This window comes from Hyaena hyaena, unplaced genomic scaffold, assembly GCF_003009895.1.
Source record: "Hyaena hyaena isolate Hyena2069 unplaced genomic scaffold, ASM300989v1 scaffold_954, whole genome shotgun sequence".
Lineage (NCBI taxonomy): Eukaryota > Metazoa > Chordata > Mammalia > Carnivora > Hyaenidae > Hyaena > Hyaena hyaena.
In genome coordinates, this window is record NW_024081592.1 from 481,805 (window position 1) to 500,519 (window position 18,715).

The 18,715-nt window shown below is 45.8% G+C and overlaps 1 protein-coding gene across 1 annotated transcript in view; it reads right to left on the reverse strand.

Moving 5' to 3' along the window:
- Positions 1 to 18,421, reverse strand: part of HHLA1 (HERV-H LTR-associating 1) — a 33,098-nt gene extending 14,677 nt beyond the window's left edge. The window contains exons 1-10 of the mRNA XM_039221189.1: positions 18,343 to 18,421; positions 17,192 to 17,251; positions 12,904 to 12,963; positions 12,010 to 12,090; positions 10,940 to 11,023; positions 10,753 to 10,836; positions 5,251 to 5,334; positions 3,575 to 3,631; positions 3,375 to 3,467; positions 891 to 1,130 (exon numbers count right to left, since the gene is read on the reverse strand). Coding sequence (XP_039077120.1) covers positions 891 to 1,130; positions 3,375 to 3,467; positions 3,575 to 3,631; positions 5,251 to 5,334; positions 10,753 to 10,836; positions 10,940 to 11,023; positions 12,010 to 12,090; positions 12,904 to 12,963; positions 17,192 to 17,251; positions 18,343 to 18,421 — 922 coding nt within the window. The remainder of the gene's footprint in view (positions 1 to 890; positions 1,131 to 3,374; positions 3,468 to 3,574; positions 3,632 to 5,250; positions 5,335 to 10,752; positions 10,837 to 10,939; positions 11,024 to 12,009; positions 12,091 to 12,903; positions 12,964 to 17,191; positions 17,252 to 18,342) is intronic.
- Between the last annotated feature and the right edge of the window lie 294 nt (positions 18,422 to 18,715).

The following is an 18,715-nucleotide window of genomic DNA, read 5'->3' on the forward strand; positions in this document are numbered from 1 at the left end:
TTATAATGAAAAAGTTATCTCAGTTGTATTGTATTTCCAAATAGCATGAGCAGGGCTTTTCATCTTTAGTGACAACACCAGTGACAATGTCCACAAAGATGGTGGGGAAGGAGGAGTCCCCTGGTGACCCGTCCGTGGCAGCTTTCCACACCACCATCAGGTCATTAATGTCATTGTCATCATTGTCCAGCCAGCTACAAATTAACCTAAACCTGCCATAAAATTCCACCATTTAGAGTTCATTTCAGGAGAGATATTGCTAAATGCTTTGCCAAAATAAAAATAGCTTATGCTTTAATGTACTTCACTTATGTAAGATATTCTTATTGATATTCTTTTTTTTTTTTAATGTTTCTTTATTTTCAAGAGACAGAGCATGAGTGGAGGAGGAGCAGAGAGAGAGAGGGAGACACAGAATCAAAAGCAGGCTCCAAGCTCTGGGCTGTCAGTACAGAGCACGACACGGGGCTCGAACCCACAAACTGTGAGATCATGACCTGAGTCAAAATCAGCCCTTTAACTGACTGAGCCACACAGGCGCCCCTTATTGATATTCTTATTGGGAAACGCTGGGTGAAGGGTATCGGGGAGATTTCTGTACTACTCCAACGTCTTTCGAGTCTTAAATTATTTCAAAATAAAAGGTCCTACAGATGAGTGTTAGAAGGACGTTATGCCAGTGATATTTGCTGCTTTTGCTTGTCTGTATGGAATCCATACTAGCTCATGTCTGTATGGAATCCATACTAGCTCATGTCGATTCAGGAATGCTGAAGAAGAAAGGGGTCTCTAGAGAAGGGAGAAAGGAAGGATTTTCTTTATTTATGTGAGCCTAGGGGGAATAGGAAGGAGACACAGGACAGGAGGGAAAGGGAGAGAAAGCTTCTTACCCAAGCCTGGGAGCGTGGGGGAGGTGCTGCCCCACGTGGCCGTGGCCCTGGCGTCAAGTTCAGGAAGCGCTCCTGTGTTCGGGGTCTGCTCTCCCTTTGCAAGATGAGTTGTCTCTGTCCAGGGAGCAGTTCTCAGAGAAGATGCTCCGGTGCTTTGGGCTCCGTGCAGGGGCCTTGCCCTCAGTAGTGTTTGCTGGCTTGTTGGCGTGAGCATTGAGGTCACGGCCGTGCCCCTGGTAGCTGCACATATAGGGAGACAGTCACTGGCAGCTTTAATATGCTTGACACTTCGGGCATAGAATCGTCAAGCCCCACCCCCAACAAGGTCACCGGACAGCAAATTTACTGAATGCGGAGTTTCTAGCTTTACTTGGAACAGTACCATGTATTGCAAAGAGGAAGGTTTCTTTTTGAATGACAAAGTGAGCTAAAATACCGATTTCCAAAAACACTATGTGAGGGAGCACTGTGAACAGAATCAGATCTCCCCAGGGAGAAGCTTCCTGAAAGACAGACCCTTGCAGGGACAGCAGGAAGGCTCGATTCAGAGGGAAATCTACCCAATATCTTTGGATGCTCCATGGAGAAATGGAGGAAGAGGGCCAATTGTTAATTTTACCTTCTCTCTCCCATAGGGAAAACATGGAGTAGAGGCAGCATGTTAGGATGACAGGCCCCCTCTGGCCCATCGGGTCCCTTCTGGGTGGGCAAAGCTTGACCTGCACACTGGTGAGATTTATGCCCCTACTTGCCCCTTTGGCAGGTCAGTGTGTAGGGCACATCCTGGCATTGGTTACGATGTGGTCTTGCAGCCTCACTTCTCTCCTGCCTTACTTCTGGGCTCGGTGATACCCACATGCACCAGAGGTCCCGTCCTTGTTTCCAGATTAATCGGGCTGACGGCTAAGTGCCTCCCAATCAAACCATCACTCAGCCAGGTGCTGATTGGCTATCAGACATACCAACCTTGTAAATAGGTGTCCACTTGTAAATATGTTCTCTCTTCCCAAGCATTTGTACTTTATAAAGGAGCACAGAGGGGACACATGGTTGAGACTGGGGTGGGAAGATCATGGAAGGACTCTCTAAAGAAGTGAAATTCACTCAATCCTCAGATCTGTCCTCAGAATCAAGTAGGTAAAGGGAACCCACCAAATGCCCACTTCATCCCCTTATCAAGCAGCCTCGTTCCACTAGAAATGAGTTTCCTTCCTCAGCATAACTAAGATAGTGACAGGATGCAAATCATGGCAGCCCACTCCAGTGGAATTGGAGATTTCCTGTAAATTTCATTTCATCCCAAGAAACCCTGAGGAAGAACCTACTATGTACATGGTACATGCCAGGTGTAAGGCGGGGCGGGGAGGCAGATTGTGGGGCTCAGGGAGACTCTGTGTCTGCCATCAAGGACCACTCAGGGTGGAGACATACATGGAAAGTCACCTGTGATCCAGCCTGGAGTAACACAGAGTACAAATGACGCACAAGTGTCGTGGTACAGAGTCATGGAAAGCAGAAGGCAAGTTCTGATTGGACGATGTTTAGGAAGGGGGAGGCAGCATCTGAGCTGGGGACGGACAAATTGGGTTCTGAAATAGGGAAGTAGGGAAGGAGCTCCAGGCTGAGTAAGGCAGCAGGGGCATGGGGAGAGATGCCATCTGCAAGAAGAGGTGGGGATTTCAATGTCATTTTCACAGAAGATTCAAGGGAAGAGAGCAGATGAGGCAAATTATAATTCCAGAGAAATGTATACTCCAGGCTAAGGGCTTCGGACCATCTGCTCCTGACTTAGTTCTGGGCAGTGAGGAGACCAAACCCAATCGTAATTCAAGACTAACACTCTGATGGCAGTGAATGGATATTTTAAAGAAATAAGAGGCTGGGTCCAGAAAACTGGCTCAGAGGCTCTTCTAGTCCAAAGGTAGATGGCAAGGACTGGAACTAAGATCATCGCAGCAGCGGCAGATAATCTTGGAGGACCAGCCAGATTCCAGAAACTTCATTCGGCTAGACATGACAGTTAAGTGTAGGGACAAAGAAGGCTTAAAAGTGGTTCTAAAAGGGTCACCTGGTGCCAGGGAAAAGGCAAGCAGATGGATAGGTGTGTGCAGAGGCATAGATGATGTATGGACTGAGTATTATGGGGGTGACAATGTCTATAACAAGATCACAAATTCAATTACCTACAAAAGCCAGGTAGTTAGTGAGAAAAAAGTGCAAGGTAACAGGGAGCAGAGAGGGCTCTGGAAAAGAGGAGAAAGATGTCCCTCCTAATGGAAGGGATGGGGACAGGGGCTCCTCAGTCTCTCCTCAGATCTTGGTTACAAGATCTTTTTTTGTAAGAGAATCCAGAGATTACTTTTCTTTAATGGTGAAAACCTTTGAGTTTAGCACAGTATAGCTAACGCCTGAGGGCTGCATTCAGTCTTCAGTCTGCTGGCTGAGGCCCTGGTCTGGAGGCAATAGTGAGTCCGGGGGGTTCACACTCACCCGGAACACCAGACATGCTGCTGGTAAATGTGTAGTTGATGACAGGAGATTTCTCTGCCATCTCCCAGAAGTCGGAGAGGTTCCTTCCTACAAAAACCACACCAACAGGATCAAATCTTGGGTTCACCTACTGGAAGGTTCGGCTCATTCTCAGCTCAGAGAGCTTGTCAAAGAATGAATGGCTGGTGGTTCACCTGACTTTCCTGTCATCATACAGATGAAGATGCAGTCGGATTCATTTGTCTGACTCACTGTAAGACAAACCAGTACACAAGGCTCAGCAATGGTTCTGAAGCTCTAAGTCTTTGGTTGAAGCGAAAATTAAGTTGGAAATCCCTAGCTGAGGATGTTAAAGGAAAATAAGGCTAACCCCTTCCTTTTAAGGCACCCTTGATATTTTTTTGAGGGGGAATGCATTATAATATAATGGCTAAGGACACAGTCTCTGGGGTCAACTGCTAGCCCTACAACATCAGATCTGCCATTTGCCGGCTCTATGGCCATGAGTGAACCACTTGACCTAGTCCTAGAGAGGACTCAGTTTACTGATCTTTAAAATGGTGGATATTTGAATTCCACAGTTCCCTTCTTTGGGATTTCCAAATCCCCAAATATCTGTAAGATGGAGGTTTTTGTGTGAGTTTGGTACCCACACTTATTTGGTGGCAAACCTGAGTTGACGGATACGAGGCCATTTAGAGTCTTCTTTTGTCTCGCTTAGTGTAAAGGGTCATTTTGCTACATGAATGGGAATGAATGTGTCTGATTACGGCAGGCTGTCTTAGATGTTGCTGGAACTGTTTCACATATGGTATAGATGCCCAATTAGATCTTTAAAAGTCTGAAAACTAATGCATTCCCAAATTCACTTGTCCCTTAAGATGCTGCCCAAACAATGTGGACATTTGCTTGCATGTCCTTCAAAGGATGGCCGTGATGATTCAATGAGATCATGTGTATGAAGCACCAAGTATGGTGCCTGGCAGATGGAAGAGCTCGGTAAATAGTCATAATAATAACAATTATCAGAGTTAATGGGGATCCTGTTATTATATACATTAGCATAGTGAGCAAGAGCACAGACTTTAGAGAGGCAGATTGCCTAGGTTAGAGTTCCACTTCTGTAGAATAATCTTGGGCAAGTCACTGGATCTCTCTGTGCAATAGTCTCCTTCCCTGTAAAGTGGGGATAAATATGTAGTTTCCCACAAGGCTGTAGTGAGGATACAATGAGGGAATACATGGAAAGCCTTCAAAGAGTCCCTGGCAGCTAATGATATCTGTTATTATTTCTCTTTCTCCCTCCCCTGTTTCTAGCACAGTAATTGTTCCATGGTACAGCACACTAGCCTTCTGATGAGTCCATGTGTGGGTAATTGACTAGAAACATGCATTGCAAAGTGGGTCCCTGGGGGTTATATGAGGCCATCTTCTGAGGGGCAGCTCTTTTTCAACTGTGTGCCAGACATGGGCATAGGCTGCATATAGATCTGATTCTAAATTCCGAACTAACCTTGAGCAAAATAGGCAACTCTCTAAATCTCAGCTTTCTCAACTTTAAAATGGGAGAATAGCTATCCGGTAGAAGCTGTTTTCTCGAGTCTGCATGGATTCCCCTTACTTTGAGCAATGAACTCTCCCTCCCATTAGATACCAGGAACAGCTCTGATTGGGAGATAGAGCCTTCATATACTAGTGGTTGAAACTGGACCACACCAATTGTCTAAATGAAACTTACACAGAGATTCCTGGCTGCATGGCCTATGCCAGGGCTTGGGGTGGGGAGTCTACCAGCTTTGATTAATATACCATTGGCAGATGCCAATTTGCCAAATCTCCCATTTTCCAAGTGCTTTCAATTTCAACACACCTGAGAGGATTGAGGTTGACTTGAAAATCTCTGTGAGGTAGCTGGTAGAATTTCCAATGACGTCCACCAGCAGGGCCGTGAAATCTGCAAGAAGGATTGAGGAGGTTTACATTTCTGATCCAGAGACGTGCGTGGAGAAGTATAGTGTATTTGGACTTTTCAGAGTAGATTTTACAAGTTTGATTTCATTCAGTTTGTTGAGGAATGTTAACAATCATGTAGAGAAATATTACTAATTATAAAGATGTCTTAATTCCAGTCAGGGAGAAAACTGGCTATCCACCACTTCTGGATAATTCCCTTTCTCCTCCCTCCAAATCCCTCTATGCCAACACCAAATGGCTGTGGAAAAGCTATATTACTAAATAATGGTTGTTCTAATTTGTGGTCCCCTGTTATCTCATCAAATTCCTTTGGTATACCAAATCTATCTGACCGGAGGCAGCCCCACAGTTAGGTGACATGAATTTACATAATTTTGGATTTTCAAAATGTGTTGTAAACATTAATGGTGAATTATAAAGAGATAAGAAGCCTCTACAAAATAGAACCAGGGACCTCTGCTCCCGTCCCCCCTTGTTAAGAAGGCTGATGGAGGAGATTGGGAGAATTTCACATTTCAGGCTATAGATCTTTGCGAACTTTCTCTCTGAGCAGGGTTTGAGCAGGGCCATAGCTTGACATAGGAGGCACCACTGACCAATGAAAGTTCCCGATACACTTCCAGGCAAAGAGCTGCTACTTCTTGCACTGTTCACTTAGGTTTTCCAGGATCCAAGGCATGTTTGGCTTCCAAAACAAGGGATATGAATTCTGGGAGCCCCAAACAGTAAGAGGGAAGCTTCTGGCATCATCTGGATAATTTCCTGTCATGCTTTGGAAAAAACACTTCTTTTTACTCAATGGGATTATGAGCTTCAGTGAGGGGGGAGGTAAGCTGACTTGAAAATACAGAACACAAAGAGACTGAAAATGCAGACCCTGGAGAGGCAGGAAAATGTCATGCAACAACCAATGGAATGTGCAGCGCACAAGGCCGAGGGGAGGCGGACACTACACGAACCAGAGCTATGGTGTGACCCTACCACACCTGCACGGTCACACGTTCAGTCTCCCAGAAGGGAGACACAGTCGTACACAGATATAGGTGTAGACACCTGGCCATGCAAAGAGGATGCAAACTTGGGTGTGTCCTCCTTTTTGTGTCTCTTTAGACCAGTCTGTCCATGATCACGTTATGGAAACTGAGGAAGGGTGGTCTCTCATTGCTTCTTACACCCATTTCTTCCTACTTCTCAAATGTCTTTTTTTGTTTGTTTATCAAGTCATTTATGTAATAAATATTTATTGATGGTTTGCGGGGTGTCAGACAGCTGCTCAGGACAGGAGGATAGCATGAGACAGCATCTCTGTCCGTGTGAAGCTGAGATTCATGGGAGAGAGAGAGAGAGAGAGAGAGAGAGAGAGAGAGAGAGAGAGACTCATAGGCAGACCAGCAAACTGCAATCTGCTTCTAACATTGTGTAGAAGCTAAGGCTGTGGATCCAGAGGCAGGACCTCAAGGATGGAATCCAGGTTCTGTCCAAGTTTCAGAAAGACGATGGAACTTTCCCAAGGTGCCAGAGGGTGCGGTGGAGCTTGAATTTGAACTGAGGTCTATTTTGGGCCAAAGCTCTCACTCTTTCCCTTTTTTTCCCACTGCTGCTCATTACTCAACACACTGTGTGAACTCTCCCTTCAGAATGGCTTTTACAATCTCTCTATTAGGCTTCGAAGAAAATCGGCTCTCATTACGTCACCGATATTCTTTGTTTTGATGAAAATCTGAATTATCTAACTTAGTAGCAATGCCTCTAGATCAGTATTTCTGACAACTTTCATATATAAATAGAAAATAGGGGGAAAAATTTTTGCCTACCCAATTGGTAATGATTTAAGAATGTTGTCTCAGTACTTCATGTTGGCAAGGGTGTAGAAAAACACATGCTTTCAAATATTGAAGGTAAGAGTATAAACTTATGCAAGGTGTCTAGAGAAAGTTTTAGGAACTTAAATCACTGCAAAATTGTTTCCCTGTCAAGAACTGTATCTTACAGCATAACTGGGCAAGCACCCAAGTGATTATACATACATACAGTATTGTTTATAATGATAAAAATGCTGAGAATAAGCTAAGCTGCTATTGAGAAGGGACAAATTAAGTACATTATGGTATGTTCTTTCAGCAAGGACAATGAATTCATACGAAGGATGAAGCATATTTATATTCATTGGAATAGAATGGTTTTTAAGGCATACTGATTAGTTTAAAGGTGGATTATAATGCTACGTAGAAAACATGGTAGACACCAAAGCTTTTCTCTCAATATCCATTCGGCCACCTTCCTTTAGTAAGAGCACATGAAATTTCAGTTGGGCACAACTGGGTTTGTTTCTTTGTTTTTAATTATTTTAATGTTTATTTATTTTCGAGACAGAGACTAAGTGCAAATGGGGGAGGGGAAGAGAGAGGAAGACCCAGAATCTGAAGCAGGCTCCAGGCTTGGAGCTGTCAGCACAGAATCAGATGAGAGGCTCTAACTCACGAACCGTGAAGTCATGACCTGAGCCCAAGTTGGATGCTTAACCAACTGAGCCACCCAGGCGCCCCAAGGCACAACTGGGTTTAATGTAGTTTGAAAACTACAGTTTTGAGGGGCGCCTGGGTGGCTTAGTCGGTTAAGCGTCCGACTTTCACTTAGGTCATGATCTCACGGTTCGTGGGTTTGAGCCCAGCGTCAGGCTCTGTGCTGACTGCCAGCTCAGAGCCTGGAGCCTGTTTCAGAGTCTGTGACTCCCTCTCTCTCTGACCCTCCCCTGCTCACGCTGTCTCTATCTCTCTCTCTTAGAAAAAAAAAACCTATAGTTTTGAGCCAGTTTGCAGATGGGTGTGGCCATATGGCTAAATGCTGGGCAATTGAATGTGGGAAGAAGCACGTGGAAGGTTTCCAGACTGTGAGTTTATATAGTGAATAGACATGTCTTCACTTCCTTTCTCCTCTTCTTTGCGGCTATAATGTGGATGTGGCAGCAAAACCATCCTGGATGATGAGAATAAGGGCAGTGCATCATGGGAGGCAGAGCAACAAGCTAGAAAGAAGTTGGGCCCCCTAAACCATCAAAGCATCAGAGCAGCCCTGGCGCATTTACCCAGATGGTCACACATGAAAGCTATTAGCTTCTACACTCTGTAAGCCACCTGATTTTGGGGTCATTTGACATAATAGCCTGGCTTATATTCTGAATAATATAGAAAATGCACTGTAGGATGGGAAGATAGCTGGGTAGATGGTTGGGGTAGGAGGGATGGTAGATAGGTAGACTTTGATAACTAGTTGACTGACGGCTTAGGTAGGCAGATTAGAGAGGTGGCTTAGACCACCTTGGGTAATGTGATTACCTATGGATGTTAGGATATCAGGTATTTCTGATTAAAAAATGTTTTAATGTTTTTATTTATTTGTGTGTGAGAGAGAAACAGAACACAAGTGGGGGAGGGGCAGAGAGAGAGGGAGACACAAAATCCGAAGCAGGCTCCAGGCTCTGAGCTGTCAGCACAGAATCTGATGTGGGGCTTGAACCCAAAGACCTTGAGATCATGGCCTGAGCCAAAATCAAAGTCAGCCGCTTAACCAACTGAGCCACCCAGGTGTCCCCAACACTGGCTTACTTCTTATTCAGAGTGAAAATCAAAATCCTTGCAGTGGACTATAAACTTCTACTTGATCTACAATACCCTCCTTGCTTTGCCCCCAAAGCCTTAAGTTTATTTCCCATGACTGTCTGCCCTGGCTGACCTGCTCCAGGCATGCTGGCCTCTCCAGTCCCCACCCTGCTGCCTGAGCTTTTGCCCAAAACTTTGAGTCCCCAGGGACCAGAGGGCTGTCTCTCCACTTCCTGCAAGGACTTTTCTGACCATGCTACACACAGCAGCTGTGCGCATTACCACATCCCCCCTCACTCTGTCCCCTTGCTTTACTGTTCTCATGGTCATGCTATTGGCCAACATACCAGGTTGTTTTGGTTTCCCCATTGACTCTCTGTCCCTTCCTATAGAACCTAAGTTCATGAGAGCGGGGCGGGGGCGGGGGGGGGAGTCTACTTTGCTCAGTGCAGGGGCCCCCCACACTTAGAAGAGGATCTGGCTAATAGCATGTTCTCAGTAAAGAATGACTAGACGGGCGAATGAGCGGCGAGAGAGTAATTTTTGGTTTCACTTTGCAGGATTCTCTACATAGAAGGGACGCTGAATAATTTTAATTTTCTTTCTTTCTTTTTTTTTTTTCCAAGTAAAGAAGAGTGTTTATTGCAAAGATGCAGAGCTCTCACAGAATCAAATGACATCAAATCAAGTGCAGCTGAGCATCAGGGGAGATTGAGAGGAAAAGAAGCAGCTGGATACTACCTCAATTTCCCTCTCTTGGGCCACAGATTCCTCTCTCCTCGATACATGAATGTACTAGCAATGAATAAAGATCTGATGATACAGGGGCGCCTGGGTGGCTTAGTCGGTTGGGCGTCCGACTTTCGCTCAGGTCATGATCTCGCGGTTAGTGGGTTCGAGCCCCGCATCGGGCTCTGTGCTGACTGCCAGCTCAGAGCCTGGAGCCTGTTGCAGTCTGTGACTCCCTCTCTCTCTGACCCTCCCCTGCTCGCGCTGTCTCTCTCTCCTAGAAATAAATAAAAATATTAAAAAAAAAAAAAAAGATCTGATGATACAAAGTCCCCTTAATCAACCCCCTTCCACTGCAAAACACAGGTAGCCGCTTACCTCCTGTCCAGGTGTGTGTCTCTTCACCAATGACAGGGTATCTTTGCATTATTTTGTAATTTTCTCTTCTTAATTAAAAATGTCCTGGAGGGGTGCCTGGGTGGCTCAGTCACTTAACTGTACAAATCCTGATTTGGCTCAAGTCAAGAGCTCGTGGTTTGTGGGTTCGAGCCCTGTATCAGGCTCTGTGCTGACAGTGCAGGGCCTGCTTGGGATTCTCTCTCTCCCTCTCTTTCTGCCCCTCCCCTGTTTTCTCTCTCTCTCTTATTCTCTTAAATAAATAGACTTTTTAAAAAAAGAATAAGATGTCATGGACATGTTTCTATACCTGGCCACACCGACTCATTTGTGCATTGCCAGCGGCTGTTTTCCAGAGCTGAATTAGTCAACTATTTAGCCATTTTTCTAATAATGGATATGTACGCTGTTCTCTGATTTTTTTTTTTATTAAAACAACACTGCATGAACATTTTGTTCTTGCCCCTTTGTTCAGACATACCTACTTCTCTAGGATAAAAACCAAGGAAAGCACTTTCTTAACAGTGATGTGTGCACATGTTCAAGAATAATGGATATTACTGTCTCATTTCACTCCAGGGAGAAAAAAGTTGAGTCACACTTATCTGAAAGGATACAAGTGACATCAGGAAAGCTGTAAACCTGGGGGCAGGGGGCGGGGGAGCTCCACCCACCTGATAAGTCATTGGTCTGGTTGTTTAAACAGTAGCAGTACCGGGTGGGGAATCTGGCCGGGTCCACAGCCTTCAGGTTAGAAACTGTGAAGAGAAAGGGGCCACATGGCAATCCTGAGACAGAACCTGGCCCTGCTGGCCCATCGCTCACCATCGCCGCCGCCAAGAAGAGCTGGGCAGCACTTACTGTTGTAAATGGCCACGGAAAACTTGTGGAAGGCCACGGAACTATAGGAGGTGATGCTTAGCAAGGAGAAGAACTTCTTGGTATCTGTCAGGGACAGTGAGATAACAAAGTCGTCAGGCAAACACCTACTGACAATAATAACGCAATCAATTAGTAAACAGATAAGAGAAATTAAAAAGACGATGAGGGGCCCCTGGGTGGCTCAGCCAGTTGAGCATCCAACTTCAGCTCAGGTCACGATCTCATGGTTCATGAGTTCTAGCCTCGAGTCGGGCTCTGTGCTGACAGCTCGGAGCCCGGAGCCTCTTCTGGATTCTGTGTCCCCCTCTCTTTCTGTCCCTCCCCCACTTGCACTCTGCCTTTCTCTCTCTCTCCCTCTCTCTCAAAAGTAAAACACACCTTAAAAAAACTTTTTTTAAAGACGATGAACAAATAATAAAAATAAATCACAAAAACAAACAATAAAATAACAAAAATGGGAGTTAGTATACAAAATTGAATACGAGCAAATTGCAAAAGGGCACGTCCCTTGGTCGTGTTCCCCATCTGTCGCTAAGCCCCGGCGGCTCTCCCACAGCGTACTTGTGAACACAAATGCCTGTCTGGGTGTCATTATGGGGTACAGCTCGCTCTCAAGATGCTGGCCAGCCTTCCACTTCGTGTGGATGTCTTCAGCCCCATCGGCAGTTAGGGAGGACACCGCGCTCTCTCTCTGAACACCGAGGAGCCCGTGTGCAGAGATGTGACTTGTCTTGCCCAGAGTATGGATGCTCCGGAAGGGAAGTGGGCACGAGACAAAAGTGTGCCTGGACTGGGCTTTTTAAAAAAAGGTTACCCTTTAAAAACCTTTTTAAAATGTGTATTTATTTTGAGAGAGAGAGAGAGGGAATCCATGCAGATGGGGGAGGGCCAAAGAAAAAGGGAGAAAGAATCCCAAGAAGGATGCACACTGTCAGCACGGAGCCTGACGCAGGGCTCGATCCCAAGAACCGTGAGATTATGACCTGAGCTGAAATCAAGAGTCAGATGTTTAACCGACCGAGCCCCCCAGGGGCCCCAACAAAGATTACCTTTTAAAGCTCTACTCAGCATTCCATTCACCAGCTCTGTCAGGTTCAGCGCAGACAGGTCCACCGACCTTGCGGGCAGCTCTAGAAGAAATTTGCAGAAAAAAGCAGGTTTTGTTTTAGCAACAGAAGCTCCCCGTTTCTGACATTCAGGCGCCCGGGCCTCCCCTTTGCCCATCTACCGAACTCATCCCCACTGCCGGGCACACAGAGTTCAGAGATAAAAGGCAGTTCCCGTCATCAGGAGGTGACAGCCAGTGGCGTACCCCATGACAGTTTCCATAGGGGAAGTCGCCGTGAAGGACGGGAATGCTCCCTTTGTGAATAATGTATCTCTGCATTTGGAGACAGGAGAGATTGTCAGGAGCATCTCATGTGTGAGGGGAAGCCCACGGAAATGGCAAATTTCTCAGCAGCACGGCGCTTGGAACCGACTATGTGGTCCGACAGGCAGTCCCCTGGCTGGGTGCTGGCATTGCTGGGGCAAACACGGCTCCAGCTTCAGAGATACGGATTTAATAGGTCTGGGATGTGGCCCAGACATTCGTACCAAAATCAATCAGCCAGTCGGTACCTCCCCCAGATGCTGGTAACCTGCAGCTGAGATGTTGCCAGGTTAAAGCCCACCCTTCTCCAGCCATTTCCTGAAGATGCAGAATAGCAGTGGACAAGGTGGAAAGAATGGGTGATGCTCCTCTTTATATTTTTACTAACGTGGACTTTTTCAGTGCTTACTTAGTGCTTGGATGATCCATGTGGACCACACAATCTGAAGGCTGAGGAAAGGGTGCTTTGTGCTGAGGGGGTAATGAGTGGGGGTCTGGAGAAGTGGGTGGGGGGCTCCCTTAACAGCCGGGGCTGCCCACGGGGCCCTGGGGGAGGAAAAGGCTCACTCACCTGTGGTGTCGAGAAAAGCCACCCCCTTTTCCTTCCTCTCTTCTCCTCCAAGGCCAGACACTGGGGAGAGAAAAGGCTTCAGGGCAGACATGTAGCCGGAAGAGACTTAGGGGACTGTATGCAGTGGCCTGGGGCTTCGAGAAGGTTGGCATCACCTGCCAAGTGAAAAGACAGACTCCTCTCCTGACACTCTAGTCTCCTTGGGCTGACCTTGGCCTAGAAATAATAAATAGGCAGGTGATCCCCAGGCAGGGGTCCTATCTACCCCACCCCTTTGTGGATCAGGAAACAGAGGCTCCCAGGGGAGAAGGAACTTGCCTCAACTAGACAGCCCAGAACCTGCTTCCTAAGAGCTGCAGGGAAGTGACTTTTCACAATAGCAGGCCACTTCCCCACTCAGTGAAGTTCATGCTAGCGAAGAAAGCATCATAGGAAATCTTGACACGCCTAAGCTTACGCTCATTCTTTATTCATTCAACAAACACTTACTGAGGGCCAAGCAAACGTGCTGGGTGTTGAGAGAGAAAGACAGGTCTCCACCTCTGTGGGGCTTGCTGTCTGTACCCCAGGGCAGGAGAAGGGACATGCATGTGTAATTACATGTCAGAAGCAGCCCTGCAGGATGCCGTGAGTTCTGACATCAGGGCCCCCAGCCTGGTCTAGGGGACAGTCTTAAAAGGGCCTCCCTGTGGAAGTTACTGGCAAGCCATGACCTGAAGCATCTGTCATTTGGGGTTAGGTGGCATTATGAACATACTGCCTTTGTTTCTATTATTTTTGGAATGATGATGTTTCATGTTATGTTCTGGGGTTGGGGAGAGAGGTGCTTTATGCCCATTTTATAGATGGAAAAACCACGGCACAGACAGAGTGAAAAACATGTTCCAGGGCTTCAGAGCAAGTCAGGAATTAAGGCTGGCTTGGTTACCTGTCACACCAAGGGTGGCCTGCCTCTTTTTCCTTTTATTTTTTATTTTTATTTTTTAAATATTTTTATTTATTTCTAGGAGAGAGAGAGAGAGACAGCGTGAGCAGGGGAGGGTCAGAGAGAGAGGGAGTCACAGACTCTGAAACAGGCTCCAGGCTCTGAGCTGGCAGTCAGCACAGAGCCCGACGCGGGACTCGAACCCGCGAACCGCGAGATCATGACCTAAGCGAAAGTCGGACGCTTAACCGACTAAGCCACCCAGGCACCCCTCTTTTTCCTTTTAAATGTCTTTGTTTCCAGACACTGAAATAAAATTTCTCATGAATGAAATAGGATCTTGGAAACAGTCACACACTGTTTGTAACATCCTTCAAAAGCATCTTGTCCAACACTCCTTTTGAAGGATGGGGGCTTTGAGGCCCAGGAAAGTGAAGTGATGTACCGATACCCCATATCTGGCCAGTGGTCCTGTTTCCTCCTTCCCTTTGACTCTGGCAACTCCCCTTCTACTCTCTGCTTGTACGAGTGACTACTTTACATACCTTCTAGAAGAGACCTCATGTAGTATTCATCCTTCACTTAGCATAATGTCCCTCAGGCCCATCCATGGTCATGTATATGGCAAGAGTATCTTCCTTTTTAAGGCGGCACGATATTTCACTGTATACACACACACACACACACACACACACACACACATATATATACACTGTATATATATATATATATATATACTACATTTTCTTTATCCATTCATCTGCGGACCAATGTTTTGGAGTGTTCCCCAGCTTTTCAAAGACCCTGTTGGAACTCTGCTCCAGACACCCAGTTTGACCTTTCACTGGGTATCAAGCTTCCTGGACAAATACTGGAGCTTTAAGGCCAGAAGTAGGTGGCATCTACGGGTCCCCATCCCCACACGCGGTTACGGGAGGGACTGGGTTATACGATGACAGTAGGAACTCTGAGACGGACATTCGCGATCAAGCTGGTCAAAAGCTGTCACTCAGTCTGCTCTCCTGTCTGCCCTCTGAATGGCAGACCACCTGAGCAGTCGACAGGAAGCAGCCCCACGACAGTTGTGGCAGCCGCCGACCTCGCCTGTGACCTGGCGGGGAAGGAGAGAGAGACCCCAGTGCAGGTGAGGAATCAGAGCTCCAGGCCACAGGGATGCTAGAGGCTGGGAGACTGGTGGGCCGCCTGCCAAGCCAGGGGTCCCCCATGCTGCCTAACCGAGAACCGTTCTTGAACACCGCTCCCTCCACCAAGGAGGCGTTATTTCCACCATTCCCTCTTATAATCGCAAACCTGTGGGTGGATTTTGATAATAATATTTGAAGTGTGAACTAAACACCCCTGAAGCAGAAAGTTCTAAAGAGGATGCCATACGAAAGCATTTCTCAAATTGCCACACAGCAGCTATAAAGGGATTGTTTCTTTTTTGGATAAAAAGACACTATCGTGATATCTGTAAGATAGAAGGTGTTGGTACTTTTCATATTTTTTGCATGCTTACTAATTTAATCATGTTTCATCCTTTATGATTACTTGTGGAGCACAAACTGTCTGCATTTAAAGAGGAGAAAATTGAAGGCTCAAATAAGGGAAATGTTTATTGAAAATTACCCTGCTTCTACTAAGTATTTATCCAAAGGATACAGGTGTGCTGTGTCGAAGGGGCACATGCACCCCAATGTTTATAGGAGCCCTATTGACAGTAGCCAAAGTATGGAAAGATCCCAAATGTCCATCGGTGGATGAATGGATAAAGAACCTGTGGTATATATATACAATGGCATATTACTCAACAATCAAAAAGAATGAAATCTTGCCATTTGCAACAACGTAGATGGAACTAGAGGGTGTTACGCTAAGCGAAATAAGACAGTCAGAGAAAGACAAATATTATATGACTTCACTCATCTGAGGACTTTGAGATACAAAACAGATGAACATAAAGGAAGGAAAGCAAAAATAATATAAAAACAGGGAGGTGGACAAAACATAAGAGACTCTTAAATATGGAGAACAGAGGGTTGCTGGAGGGGGTGTGGGAGGGGGATGGGCCAAACGGGTAAGAGGTATTAAGGAATCTACTCCTGAAGTCACTGTTGCACTATATGCTAACTTAGATGTAAATTAAAAAAATAAATTAAATTTAAAAAGAATAAATAAGTAAATACATAAATAGATTTAATTAAAAAATAACTTACTCAGGATAAAATGAGTTCATGTAAGTAAAGTACTTAGAACAGTGTCTCGTACACACACACACACACAAAAGGAAAGAAAATTACCCTGTTTATGTACAAGAAATCAGTACCACCGTGTCCTCTGGGTAAAGAAAGTGGTTGGCTGGGGACCATTTTAACTTCATACACTTTAGTACCTTTTGCATTTTGAACCACATGAATTTACTAATTAAGAATAAATAAAAATTGAGGGTATCTGGGTGGCTCAGTTAGTTAGAGTCTGAGTCTTTGTTTTAGCTCAGGTCATGATCTCACAGTTTGTGTCTTAGTTCAAGCTCTGCATTGGGCTCTGCATTGACAGTGAGGAACCCTTTTGGGATTCTCGCTCTCCTTCTCTCTCCGCCCCTCCCCCACTTGAGCGCGCGTGCTCTCTCTCTCTCAAATAAACTTTATAAATAAATAAATAGGGGTACTTGGGTGGCTCAGTCGGTTAAGCATCTTACTTCAGCTCAGGTCATGATCTCACAGTTTGTGAATTTGAGCTCTGCATCAGGGTCTGTGCTGACAGCTCGGAGCCTGGAGCCTGCTTCAAGCTCTATGTCTCCATCTCTCTGCCCCTCCCTCACTTGTGCTCTGTCTCTCTCAAAAATAAATAAACATTAAAAAAATTTTTTTTAATAAATAAAAAGTAAACAAGTAAAGAATAATTCCCCTGCTGTGCTACCTGCCCCCTTCTTCCCCACCCTCCGCCCCCGCCATTATCTTGCTTGTTTACAAACAAATTAGAAAAGGCAGCCAGGCCCCTGCCTCCTGTGTGTTCCTTATGCTGCAATACATTCACCATTGTGCTGCATAGCAGATTTTGTACCATCAAAAAGAAAGAGACAAAGATGAATTTATTGCGAGAGTGAGGATAGCCCATGGCAATGCCTCCCATTATGAAATTGTCCATTGCTAATAGAATGACATGATCCTTGTGGATTTAATAAGATCACGAGACTCCAGGTGTCCCATGAGCCATAAAGCAAGAGCAATGGCCAGAAACTATTACTACGACAGTTAACACTTAAGCTACAGACGCAACCTCCATCTTACAGATAGAAACAGTGAGGCTCGGGGAAGCCAAGGAGTTTGAGAACAAGCTGGGCAGGAGCACCTGCCAGATTACCTGTTGTAGGAAGGAAGGTCATCACCTTTTCCTTCTTGGCTTCTCCTTTCATCGCAGACACTAAAATAAAAGAGCGCTCATCAGAGAAATTATAACCCAGACTTGACATAAGAAAGAATTTAATTCAAAATACTCATTTTGAAGATGTGAAAATTATGATCGGAAATGGTGAAGTGCAATGCTTAACATTCCACGTGTAGTTTGTTCATTCAGTTTAGTCACCAAATATTTATTGATCAACTATGACAATGTTATGTGGCAGTTGGACTTTAACGAGCTTCGTGTGCTAGGTGCTGGGGACAACAGGGTGACCAAGGGAGCATAGACTCCATCCTTGTGGTGCTTATAGACTAGTCGGGAAGGCAGACATAAAGGAAAAGAAGACTCAAAGATATTACTACGAATGATGTTGAATACTTTGAGGGGCACTTTGAGGGTGTGCATCAGGGAGCTTGATTCATCTCAGTGGTCTGAAAGCTGTCTCTGGAAGGTGATGTACGGCTGAAGGATGAATAGTATTTGAATCAGAGGTAACTGGCTGAGGGGATATTCAGAGTGTAAATGACGGTGTGTGCCAGGGAACGAGGTGGGCACGAGTATGACTTTAAAGGACTGAGCGAAAGCCAACACTGATAGAGCACAAAGAATGGAGGAGGCGGGGCATTGTAGCAACTGGGGATGGCAAGATGGGCAGGGTATGTAGAATATGCAAAGGGCTTGAGATACTATCCAAAGAGAAGTAGGAAGTCACTTAATAACTCGGGGAAGGTGGAATGAGGGAGGAGCCTGGGAGGTTACTTACCGAAAGTTGTGAAAAGATCCAGGCTGGCAAGTGGAGAGAATAGGTCAAGGGAGACAAGAGGAGAAACAGGCTGATTTAGAAAGCCCCCTTAGCGGTCCAGGAAAGGGAAGACAGCGGTTTGGACAAGGGCTGGAACAGTGGAGGGGGAGATAATGAGATAATGCAGAAATGAGACTCAGCTGCAAAAAGTCAGAGGACAAAACCAGAAATGGGGAATTCGTCATTACGAGTCGATCAGACTCGTTTAGGATTCTGGCCAGAGACGTTGGCTCCTGCCATTCTCCAAAGCCCAGTGAAAACCCAAACTCAGCATATAGAACAGACACTCTTGAACCCAGATCAGACCCACCTGTGTTCCAAAGGGACAGAATGCACGTGAGGCCCACGCACAGCCTCACTGGAGGACCGGGTACCAGGTAGCCTGGCATGTCCGTGGTACGCAGACCCACCTGCAAGCAGGCAAGCAGACCCTTAGAGGAAACAGGTTGTGTTACAAAACACATTGGTGCAGAATATCCTTGAGAAAACCTCATGGGGAGTCATTAGAAACATCCTGCAGAAGGCTTTGAATAGTTAGGATTAGGATAGGTTATGTTGAGGTAACAAATTAACTCCACAATCTCATTGGCTTAACTCAACAGAAATCGATGTCTTGTTTATATCAATACTCACTGTACATTGGTGAGGATTCTGCTCCACACGGTCACTCAGGGAGCCCCACT